The sequence below is a fragment of the Gallus gallus genome, chromosome 1 (genome assembly GCF_016699485.2).
Source record: "Gallus gallus isolate bGalGal1 chromosome 1, bGalGal1.mat.broiler.GRCg7b, whole genome shotgun sequence".
In the NCBI taxonomy this organism is placed as follows: domain Eukaryota; kingdom Metazoa; phylum Chordata; class Aves; order Galliformes; family Phasianidae; genus Gallus; species Gallus gallus.
This window is the reverse complement of record NC_052532.1, coordinates 113,393,092-113,405,346: the sequence shown is the minus strand read 5'-3', so window position 1 is coordinate 113,405,346 and position 12,255 is coordinate 113,393,092. Positions and strand designations below refer to the sequence as shown.

The following is a 12,255-nucleotide window of genomic DNA, read 5'->3' as shown; positions in this document are numbered from 1 at the left end:
ATGAAAATGTATGACTGTTTGAGAGCTAGCCTACCATGATTTGCACCTGTCTCCATTGTCCAGTCAAACTGCAGGATAAGTGATGAATTCCAGCCATCCATGTGGCTTGTATCTGGTTGGGAGATTCCTTCATTCCTTAAATATGAATTTAGCAATTGTTAAAGTTGACCTTTTCACTGTACTAGAGTTTGTGGACCAGATTTCATGTTTCTTTTTTCCCATGAAAGAGCTACTTCCTGTGGAGTCTGCCATTTTATCCACCATTTGCACCAAGCTACTTAGAAGAAACCAAGCTGATACCTTTGTTAATGAGAATAATAGAGAATGGGAAATTCCTACAGAGGATTTCATCATCAGAGATCAAAGCATTAGAATCAGGTGTCAGGACACTGAAGAAAATGTTGAGCCCTAAACTGAAGATGGTCCAACCTTAGCAGCGTTAGGATTAGGAGTCAAATCCAAGTTCTGTGAGTCATCCACACACATGGAAACATCCAAATGTTTAACAGCAGTCTGTGCCTGCTAGGCTGTGGCAGGCAGTAAGAGAAATTCAGCCCTTTTGAACACCTTTTGGTCCTAGCTGCCTACAAGAAAATGCAAAAGATCAGATGCAGGCATCCTGAGGAAGGCATCTTACACTCAGGCAACCTAGGAGTTTGCCACTACTTTTTGTTCACACCATGGGAATTTTAATCAGTATTGTTTTCATACAAATTTGAGGCCATTTGTCATTCTGAAGAATATTCTAATCTAATATGGAAATAGTTTCTAAAATTTGTATCTTTCTCATCATTTATTTAGTAAAATATTTTTAGTAAAATATTTTTAAAGTTGCAGCTGAGTCATGAATTGTCCTTTTCCTGCTATTGTTTGAACCTAATTGGTATCCATATGAATTATACCACACAGTTTCATTTCTGAAAATAAATAAATCATTACGTTAGTGAATTATGCATCTATAATTCAAAATAGAGGCTCTAATGATTTAGACCAGAAGGTAAACTTGAAATGGAAAATAAATAAATGCAAAACCTCTAATTACTGTTCCACAATTTAAAAGGCATCTTTTGTTCTAAATATAGTTTTCTCTGAATTTCTTCTTCATAGTACAATTCATTATCAACATTATCATAGCACAAGCATTAACAACATATTCAGAAATAGGGTTGGTCTCACTGTTGCAATTGCTCTTGGTCTGGAGAAGGATGGACGGTTAGTGGTTGAGAGTTCTAAAGATTCGGGTCTGACAGACCTGACAGACTTAGCTAGGTACAAAACATACAGGATCCACCAATGGCCATTTGTTGTCAGGGTCTTTGCCAACTTTCAAATACCCAAGGTGTTTCGCATCCCATGGTATCAAAGGATTTGAATTTCTAGGAAGTTCAGAGTCCTTAGACCTGTTGGAGTCCAGAGAAGGGCCACAAAAATGATCCCAGGAAGGGAACACCTCTCCTATGAGGACAAGCTGTGAGAGCTGGGGCTGTTCAGCCTGGAGAAGAGAAGGCTCTGAGGTGACCTGATAGCGGCCTTTCAGTATCCAAAGGGGAGCTACAGGAAAGAAGGGGACAGACTCTTTAGCAGGGTCTGTGGTGATAGAACAAGGGGAAATGGCTTCAAGCTCAAGAGGCTAGATTTATGTTAGAGATAAGGAAAAAATCTTCTACAGTTAGGGTGGTGAGGCACTGGAACAGGTTGCCTAGCGATGTGGTGGATGCCCCATCCCTTGAGACTTTCAAGGCGAGGCTGGATCAGGCCCTGGGCAACCTGATCTAGCTGTGGTATCCCTGTTCATTGCAGGGGAGTTGGGCTAGATGGCCTTCAGAGGTCCCTTCCAACTCTATGAATCCTATGATTCTGTGAAAGTCTTTCTGTTTAAATCCTGGTGATCTTCATGTCCTGTCTCAACAGCCATACAGGGGAACATTGACTTTTAGACCCCAGCCTCCCTCCTGGCCAGCCCAGCTGCCATTTTTGCAAGTTGCATCTAAAGCACTGATAACCATGCCTCTGCTCTGATGGCAGTGTGGTCCCAGTCCGATGGTGGTCATTAATCCAACATGAATCTTCCGAGCAGCTTTATCCTTTCTGTAGAGGCATCACTGTAAATCACTGAGGTGAAAATGAAGGCACTACCAAACACGACCATCACCGTGACCCTAGCTTTGGGAGTGAGGTGAGAAACAGATAGTTAGCACCAAGTCTGGGCAGCACAAAGAACCATCCTTCTTCATACTTGTGGATGTCCCCTCCATGGAAGCATTCAAAGCCAGGCTGGATGGGGCTTTGAGCAACCTGGTTTAGTGAGAGGTATCCCTGCCTATAGCAGGCGGGGCTGGAACTAGATGATCTTAAAGGTCCCTTCCAACCCAAACCGTTCTATGATTCTATGATTCATGTTCAGGGTGGAACATGAGGATTTTAAGGATCCAGCCCGTGAAACGCCTTTGCCAGGCGGGCGAGACACAGTCGACGAAAGCTGTCCCACGAGCAGCCCGCAGCTGCCCGGCGGCCGTTACCCCTCGCGCCCAACCCTGTGGGCGCGGTTCTCCCGGGCACGCCCCGCCCCCCTCTCTCCGGGACGGGGAGTCCCGTGGCGCATGCGCGGTAGCTCCGGCGCCGCCGAGCCTTTGGGAGTTGCGGAGCGGCGTGCGGGTCGGCGGCGGCGCGGGGCCGGCGGTGCTCCGCTACTCGCACAGCGACCGCCGGGCGGGCGGCAGCGGTGAGGCGGGGGCCGCGCCGCGGGGGCCGGGAGGGGCGCAGCGGGGGTCACAGGCTGGGGGGGGTAATGGGAGCGGAGCTGGGGGGGAGGGCTGGGGGTTGTTGTTGAGCCTCCGGGTGCTCCTTGTTGGTCTTAGGGGTGTCGGTGTGACTGCGGAGGGCGCCGGGCTTGGAGTCGGAACGGGTGGCGGTCCGACGGCAGCGCTCCTTTCCTTGCAGCTGCGGGCGGTGGGGGCTCGCCGTGCCGCCGGGAATCTGCCCTAAGGGGTGGGGAGGGGGATCTGTCCTTTCCGGCGCTGCCAGGGAGGGACGTGCTTTGGCCGCGTCTGGCTGAAGGAAAGTTCCGCGGATCCTGTTTTTCGAAGGAGTTTGGTGGTTGTCTCCGAAATAGGCGGCTGTTCCAAGCTCTTTGTAGAGGGGAGAAGCAGCAGCACAACAAGGAGCTCCAGCCGCCTGTAAACTTTTTTCGCTTCTAGTTAGAGTCGCCGAAAGACTCGGTCGGTGCTGGGTGAGGAGCAGTGGGGGCTGGGAGGCCGCTCCACCCGGGGTCTGGTGGAGCTCTGCTGAGCCTAACGCTGCCAAGAGAGCGCCTCGTTCCTCTTAACAGGGAGCAGGAGGGGGCAGAGAGCCTCAGCATCATCCCAGCTGCTACTGGGGTTGGGGGGCAAGCGGCTGGTAGGCAGCAAAACCGAGAGGAGCGGAGCCAGTGGGCTAGGGGATGAAGGCTTCAGGAAAAATGAGGTGCTTGAGAAGCTCGTGTTTTGCATTACCCCTTTGTTATGGGTGAGTCTTAATAAGAAGGTGGGTATCACGTGGATGGAGCCAGGCTCTTTTTACTGGTGTGCAGCAACGGGACAAAGGATAATGAACACGGACTGGAGCACGGGAAGTTCTATACAAACATGAGAAAGAAGCTGCTTACTGTGCTGGTGACAGGGCACTGGAACAGGCTGCACACAGACGTGCTGGAGACTCCTTCTCTGGAGATATTCAAAACCCACCTGGGTGCTTTCCTGTGTAACCTACTGTAGGGAGCCTGCTTTAGCAGAGGGTTGGACTAGATGAGCTCCAGAGGTCCCTTCCAACAACTACTGTTCTGTGAGTCTGAGGAGAGGGACAGTTACACAGGTATGGGAATTCTAAATCAAAATCAATGCCTTAGGCTTGTTTTGGACACCATTGCTTCTGATGTCCGTGTTCTGTACCATCTTCTCTCCGTGCAGGCAGCACTGTTCATACAGCAGCGTGGAGTTCATGGAGCATTAGCTACAGACTCAGGTTAACCTCTCACGCTTCTTCTGATTAACCTCATTAGTGCTTCAGTCTGGTTCTCTGCTCTGTCACAGGAATGCTTATGACAGCTTAACAGCAAGGGGTTTACTTACTTCTCTGTAAGAAAATATGTATGTAAAAGCACTGTCGTTTTTTTCTGTATGTGTATATATATGTATGTATATATGTATGTATACAAAGGCACAGGCACACACACATTTAAAGAGATGGCCAGCATTGCAGTTGTGCAATTTTGGGCCCTCTGTAGGACAGAAGGAAGTGCCATTGATAAAAGTGCTTGTGGGGGAGGTTTGCAAGCTCTGTGAGGCAGCTGGCAGCCATAGGTATCCAGGAAGAGTGAGTTTGTGAGAACAGTTCCTGCTGCTCCCCAGGGCAGTGAGATTAGAAGCCAGGAAAGAGGGGATGAAGGATTTCTATGTAGAAATGCTGCACGCAACTGCAGGAGTGAGACTTCTTACTCATCTGTTCATCTGTCTCGCTTCTAGATAAGAGAAGTCTGTTTTCCAGAGTAGGTTAAGAGAGCCTGGGATTGCTGTGCACCTCCGTTTCCTTGGAATTGGCAAACATCAGGCAATCCCCAGAAAAAAGCTGGATTATCTTTCTCACGCGAGTTCATCCGGGGATTTGCAGCCAAGTAATGCTACAAGATTCTGTGTTAGCTCAAACAGTAAAGCACTGCATCTTGTTGTAACACATAAGGTGTTGGGATTAGGACATTAGTGACATCAGTTTTCTTTGGTAAATGATAGGGAGTAACACACATTAACACAGTTACTGTAGTTATTGTCATTTCCAGAAACATTCACAAATGAAAAGGTTTTTTTTTTTTTTTAGTGAACTTCAATTCAGCCTCTCATATGTCTACATTGAACTACAGTTAACTACTAAGTAATAACATACTGCTTATTGCATAAAAATTGCTGTGGTACTCCAAGTGTGAAAGGGCAGAGCTTTGAAGAAATAGAATTGCTCATCTAAACCTGTACTGCTTTTGTAAATCTAGCTCTCAGATTTTGGAAAGGTACCCCTAAAATAAAATGCATTTAGTTAGTGCCCACACTTAAACAGCATTTTAACGTGACTCTGTGGGGTCATGAAGGAACTTTGAGGCAAAAGCACGGACAGAATATGCTTTAGTGTTAGCATATTTTAGGCCATAGCACTGAAACATTTGTGTTTTCTGTGCTGTTTTAAGCAGCCTCTTTTTCCTGTCATCTTTTCCCTTGTGTTGTCCTGCCTATCTCTGTGGTCTCCTTCCCTTGTAAGAGCACAACCATTTTCTATCCGCGTGATGAGATGGATCACAAAATTAATAATACTGGGGGAAAAATAAGTCTGACCTGCGTCTGACCCTGCATCATTTTCCTTACCCAGCAGCTCTTAGAACCAGCTGGGTGGGTGAGGGAGCACCACAACATGCAGCTGGTACCACTTACTCTAAGTATGTGTACTGGAAAGAATAAGTCATTTCACTCATTTACTTCCCTCATCCAAAAATCCTGTAAATCTCATTTGCTTTGTATGTTCCCATTCTTTCCAGGTTCCCCTGGGTGAGAATTTTGTTCTCTGTGCAGTCCTGTCAAGGTCTTTTGCTTTCAGGCCCTCAGCTCAATTCTGAATTTCTCTATTGCTTTTCATACCACCTTGCTCTCTCTCACGATTTCTTACCAGCTGTGTTTCCAGGGTGCTGCCTTTCTCTGGCTTGGATTTCTGTAGTGTTTCTTTTGCTCCAGCCTCCAAAGACAGTCATTCTTCCTACCCCTCCCTGCATCCCTCGTTTCCTCTCCCGCGTTATAAACAAAAGTACTTGCAGTGTGCAGTAGAAAACAATGCAGCACTGGCAAGGGAGTGGACTAAATGACCTAATGCCTAATATCTGTTCTTCTGCCAGCTATTTTTATTCAAGTTCAGATGTCAGTAACTTTCGGACCTTTTGAAATCTAATCTGACGATATCCAGACTTTTCTTTGTTTACCCAATGTTCTGTTTACTGATTCTGGTTTAGTAACATTTGATACGTTTGTGAAATCTGAAATGAGCTTATCTGGTTGCCATCAGTTTTGTTGTAGCACAGGTCAGTTGATGATTAGTAACATTTCAAAAGCAAAGCCTATCTGCAGACAGGGTAAAGAAACTGTGTGCTCACTACCTGAAGTCCCACCATGTGTTTTGGCTTAGAAGGAAATACATTTGTGGAAAGCTGATGTATAAATGCTTTAGGCTGTAGCTCACTTTTACCCAAAGCTGATAGGTAAGGATTATGTAAAACAAAAGTTATGCACCTGGTCAGAAATACACTTAGAAAAGGTGGGAAACACATTTGCACAACCTAACACAACGGAGTTTGCATCTGGGGCTAAGACTCCCAAGACAATACAGTGGCACAAGAAATGGTGCCTGTTTTCAAAATGAATGCTTCCTTTTATGATTTGGTTTGGTTGTGTTGACTTCTTTTTTTTTAAATCAAATGTTATCCATTGCATTGTGCCATGTACGTGCTCAGTAGAGTGTTTCTTCAAAGCGTTTGAAGCAACCTTCTCAAATTGCTTCTGAAATCACTTTTAGAAGTTGTCATCTCGTGTTTTCAGATTACCCATTGAAGATACTTGTAGTTTTTCAACGCACTGATCAACTCTGCTTCAACGTGAGTACTCCAGCAGTGGTCAGATTAAGAGATACTGAAACCACAGAGAGAGCACATGAAAAGTAATACTGCAGTAGTTTATCAAGGTTCATTCTGTGGCCTGAAACTGCCATACTTCTGTTTTTGCCAGAAGCCTAGGTTAGGTGGGAGCTTTTTGTTGTTTACACCAAGATGTTATGTGCTGTTGTTGTAATTCTGGATATTCCTGTTTTGCTGAGCTTTTAGTTTTGTACTGTAAGAGTGACTGCCATGAACCAATTTCAAGGATCACTTTACATCAATTTGTCCTTAAATCCCTATCTCCAAATGAACTGTCAGGTGTGTACTATCTATTACAATTAGCTATATTTCTACGTGTTTAGTATTCAACATGGAAGAACGATTCTGTTTTCACTCAGAAAACTTAGATTTGTTATCTTGCTGGTGGGAAGCAGTTTATAGGAGTGCTACCAGATAGTGGCATTCATCAGAAATGAACTTCTGCACCTGCCCGTGGATAAACCTGCCAGGCTTATCAGTGTACTATTTACTGACCCTGTGTGTACTTCAGCTTTTATTCGTAGAGCCCTACTCCTAAGTATTTGCTGAAGCTGGGAAGAGAAGCACCTTCCTTTTCGTTCTTTTCCTAACCTTCATTCTCACTGCAGTGGGAAAGAGGTTTCAACAGCAGTATCCTCAGCAAACTCTCTTGCCTGCCTTCCTGTAGCAATGCCTTGCAGCATCTCAAATTAGCGCAGTCCTTGACATTTTCTTTCAGCGCTGCTGAGCAATCGGAGTATCAGAAATGAAACGGACTCACTGTGCTATTTTCTGTTTGTTGCTGCCACTTATCAGAACTGTGGGCAGCAACAAAATAAAGGCATGGCTTAGGATGAACTGAGTGCATGGCTTTGTAAGCAGCTTAGCTGATGTATACGCATGTCCTACCGTTTGAAAACATGTTCTTGCTTTTCCTCTCCATCCTTGTTAGATTCTGCGTTTTGACTGTTTTCCTAATGCTGTATAGTCAACTGGACCAGGAGATGATTTGTTTTTAATCAAACTCAGGCACACAGAAGGCTTTTCATTAGCTGGATGGCTGCCAGCCAGAGCCTGTGTTGGCTCAGGGAGGAAGCAGGACAATGTGGCTGTTGGGGGGGGGTGGGGGGGGGAAGGGGGGGGTGAAAACTACCTGCTCAGACAGCAGCTTTACTGGTGTTGAGCTAAGTGAAGCAGCAGTGCATCAATATCTTCGCTGGCATCTTTGGGGAGCAGCAGCAAGCTGCTTGAATGGCAAGACCCATGAAAATTTCTTCAAGAGAGGCAAGGGCCTGGTGAGTAGATCTGGGGGGACAAAGTCAGAAGGTGAGAAGCAGGGTGAGCAAGCTCATCTTTTATGGAAAGGCTGCTTGTGGCAAACTGTAAAGCCCAGCTACAAGCTCATCATGTCTACATTTGCCTTGGAAAAACTGAAGTGTCAAAGTTTTTTCACTGTGGCTGTTCTTTAGGAGGTCTGGGCGAAGGTTTGATGGAATTTCTTTTCAGGTGGCTTGGTCTACATGAAAATACAAAAGGTTGAGCTGCAGCCACTGTTGGCAGAAAGCCTAGGAAGGTTCTCCAGTGACCTCTGTAGTGTGTGTCATTTGTAAATGTATACAACAGAATTACCAAATTAAAAAGAAAAAAAAATCAATGACCTTTTTGTGTGCATTAGAGATTCCTGTCCTCTTCCACATTCTCTAGGTGATGGAGAAGGTGTACAGCTTATGGGGTGCGTGGGGAGCACACCCTTTGAACCTTCCAAAAACAAATGTTAGGCATACAAATAGAGTGGATGATCTTCCTGTTGCACATGGATTTTTAAGCAATTAACTCTTATCCTAATTGCATGAGTTTTTGACATAGCTAAGATAAATCGTATCTTCAAATGTGGTTAATTTTGTGCGTTAATTTGGCATGTCAGTATTTAATCGATTTCAACGTGTAAAATTTCCCTTGCCCTAAGTCTTTTAAAACTGATTTTTAAAGCCAAAATCCTTTAGAATGTTCATGTTTTATATTTTTTTCATGCTTCCTACTCACAAGCAGAATGTGTAATGCACTGAATCACTTTATAAGCAGGAGAGCGTCAATAGTTTTATTGTTCTGGTTTTGGAGCTGCTCTACTGCTTTCAGTGCTGCGAAGTATCAGAAATTCTTTGTGACTCTACTCTGATACTGGTGGCTTTGTGACTTCTGGAACTCTTTGGCTTTGTTTTCTGTGGAGTTATGCTGTGTGGTCGATCATTGAGAGGCTGTGACTTAAAGCTTTTCTGTGGTATTTATTTCCAAATTAACTTGTCTTCCAGTCTTTTCTTGAATGATGATGTTCAAAATGGTTCTGTAGTTTGCTTTCTTTAGGAAAACTTCCACGAATACAACTTTAATTTTTCTGCCATTGTGGACTAGCAGATTGAGAAGGACCAGCGAGTATAATTGTTGGACTGGAGGACATGAGGAAACCCCAGAAAGACACAAAGCCCTTTTGCTAAAGGAAAGCCATCTAAAAACAGGAAAACTATGTTAGTACCCTTTGGAATGAAACACTGATAAAGTATTTGGCATTTCTAGTAGCTCTTACGGAATTGTATCAGTTTAAGATGAAAATTGGTACTTGATGTTTAAACAAAAGGCAGTTTGATATTGGGATGCAGAACTGGTTTACTGAGAGGTTGGCTTCAATGGCAAATGCAGTCTAGGAAGTTTATAGTTCTCTTCTGCAGAAGCTTGTGAGAGCAAAGGAGTGGAGGAGGGGAGGGAGACTGATGGAAGGGTTTGGGTGAAGCTGCAATGCTGAGCACCATACTGCTTTAGCCCAAATCAGGGCACTGATCTTCAGTAAAGGGTGGGTGGAAGGGAGGAGAAATTCCTTCACTCCTCTTCGTGGATGAAGCCAAACCATCTCGTTACCATTTTGTTTTACTACGCTGCAAACATGTAAATCAGCAGGAATGATTGCGTGTAGGCTTGTTCAAATGTGTAATGCTTTAGAAGAGACAGTCAGGATGTGTGCACACTTAAGTTGTATGGAAATTCAAGTAATGCTGATGAGAAGGGGCAAAAGAGGGTGGCTGTTATGAGAGAAGGAAGTAGCAATATTAAAAAAATTATTTTCTGCTCTGTGGGGGGTGTTTTCCCTATAACTGGCTGCAGTTCTTTTATGGTTTCCAGTGTTGTATGCCTTTGTGTGCTCTTTTTATGAAGTCCCCCTATGTGACAGAAAAAAATCAGAACAATTCTGTAGTAGCAGTTGTTCCTCTTATCTTTTTTCCCAGTTACCACATAACTCAATAAGATGAACTCTATATTCATAGCTTTCTTATAATTCTTCTGGCACTTCTGTGCAATTTAATTTGTGTTACTGGAAAATCCTATTAAAACATGCTCTGAAATGCCATCATATGTGCGTTGCTTCAGGGGAAAATAGGCTGGGTGTAAACTTGTATGGAAATGTGCTGACGGTGCATAAATATTTGGAAGACAAGGCTTTGTTTGCACACTTCTCTGTGAAGTGCTACACTAAACTAGAGAAATTACATTTTATTGCTTCTGGATAATTTTTCTAAATGAAATGAGGTGTGAGACATTGGACTACCAAGCATGTGCTAAATGCAATTTCCGCATTTAGAGCTGAATATTCACCACACCTCTTCACAGAAGAGCAAAATAAACTTTACGAAGTAGCAGGCTTAGGTTAGTTATAAAGTTATTGCATGCACAGCAAAGATGCATAAAATGATCCAGGTTTCTTTTGGCTATGAAAGTTCACGTTCTGAGCTCTGTTTTCCTCATTCCCCTTTACTTCAAAAATAGCGTTAGTTTAGAATTGCTACTGCTCCGTAACCTTCAGAGCACTGCAACAATTTCAAGTAACAGCCTCGGAGAATTGAGGATAATCTTTTTCAAACGTGCAGAGTTGTCAGATCTTTCTTCTCTTCATCTGGGAAGAGTATTGGATACGGACTGATGCATTTGGAGGCTGAATTTTGTACAGCCAGCTTCTGTTATTGGAAAAGGCAGGCAGGTATTGTTTGTGACATTTGGGTCGTGGTTTTGCTTTCTAAAAGATGTGTTGGGGAAGAAATATCTATAAGGATTTCCAAGCAGGAAAAATTGTGCGTTTTTTAGGCTTGCTCTTGTGACCTTTTCTGAATGGGGCAAACACCTTTCTTACAATGAAGGTGTATTCTAGTGAATGGACTCTGCTCAGATACTGTTGCTTGACTTTCTTTGTCCTTCTATTATTGAAGAAGCTGGTAAGAAGTTTTAGAGAGAAAGCTACCGAGAACAGTGAAAAAGGTGGTCCTAAACTGGATTTTAATTTTGCAGCCTGTAATTGCAAGTTTCACTCCGTGTGGGGGGTGCTTTTTGTCTGGGCAGTGTTTGCAGAGGGTGGGAGGTGGCTGCATTGTCTCCTAATCACCAGGTTAGCTGTATGCCTCACCTCTGTTTTGGGTTTTTAGTGCTTAGATTGGGCCCTGTGGTATGCAGTGTATCAGTGTTTTGTTTCTGTTAATTAGCTTTAAGTATGTTCAACACACTGGTTGAATTTGAGGAGAGTTGAGTCCTTTGACTAGAGTGAATTCTTACTGGAGTGCCGTTTAATATCTGAATTCCACACAGGTGGAAGGTGAGACAGACTGCTCAAGAAATCTGTTTGTACTGTGAGGAAGTGTTTCGTTTGGATTTGATTTTTGGTTGTTGTTTCTTTTGTTGTCGTAATGTTCTGTAGTTTTATCTCTGTTTGTTTTGCTTGGTTTTGTTTGATTTTTTTTTTTTTAATTTTTAATTTCCTTCAGCTTTAGGTAAGCTTAGCATTTTCGGGTTTTGCCCTGGAAATGGAGGGTCTGGGTTGGATCTACTCATACCTCGCAGCCCAGCCTGAAGGGCTCGCTTGAAGGAGCGTTTCATCTTATCTGTGTTTTAGTCCGCTTGTTTGTTCAAGGAGTTCTGTAGCTCCGCAGGAAGTTTTGCCAGCCGTTCACTGTTGTCCCATAACAACCTTTGAATCTTTGTTGAGAAATGATGTTATCTAGAGCTTCCTTCCTCACAGCTTCTTACTACTTTGCTTATAGTCATACGGTACACTGGGCATATCTGCAGCAGCACTTTGGTTCAGATTAGGAGTGTTTTGTGGAAGCAAAACTCCCAGTTGTCACCTCTTTGTGCTTTGGTTCACACTGTGGAATCGTTTTAAAGCAATGAAACTGAATTAATTTTGGCTGAAAGTAAATGAAAAAATGTGCTCCAAGACGATACCTAATGCAGGCCAACAACCACACGGTATTCATATAGCTCATGGAACCAAATTGGACCTACTGTGAAGCAAAATTTTCACCATGCCTGTTGCGTTAGTGTCAGGCCCTCAATACCAACTGCTTTGTTCTGTAGACTTGCTCCTATTGCTCTGCATTCCTGACTAATGTGAGCATAGTCATTGACAGAGATAAATCTGCAGTGCTTATAGTTTATTATCCATGACCACTGTACTGGTTTCAAATGAGTCCATCTATTCAGGCCAAAGTTTGAGTAGGTGCTATTGAAGTAGCTAACAGCCTGAGTTTGATTTGGAAGCCATC

General features: G+C 43.9%; 1 protein-coding gene across 12 annotated transcripts in view; it reads left to right on the top strand.

The window, feature by feature from the left end:
- Positions 1 to 12,255, top strand: part of PRRG1 (proline rich and Gla domain 1) — a 38,747-nt gene that overhangs the window by 5,940 nt on the left and 20,552 nt on the right. For 3 of the 12 annotated variants that reach the window (NM_001277736.2, XM_046940490.1, XM_046940492.1), the window contains exon 1: positions 2,616 to 2,722. The exons of 1 other annotated variant lie outside the window; for it this stretch is intronic. Coding sequence is in view for 2 of the 11 variants with exons in the window: in XM_046940491.1 (XP_046796447.1) it covers positions 3,783 to 3,849; positions 3,945 to 3,999 (122 nt within the window). In the remaining 9 variants the exon portion in view is untranslated. Of the gene's footprint in view, positions 1 to 2,615; positions 2,723 to 3,004; positions 3,850 to 3,944; positions 4,000 to 4,410; positions 6,659 to 7,848; positions 9,199 to 12,255 lie in introns of those variants that run through there. 8 more of the 12 variants (XM_046940495.1, XM_015301827.4, XM_046940491.1 and 5 more) reach the window with 6 other exon arrangements.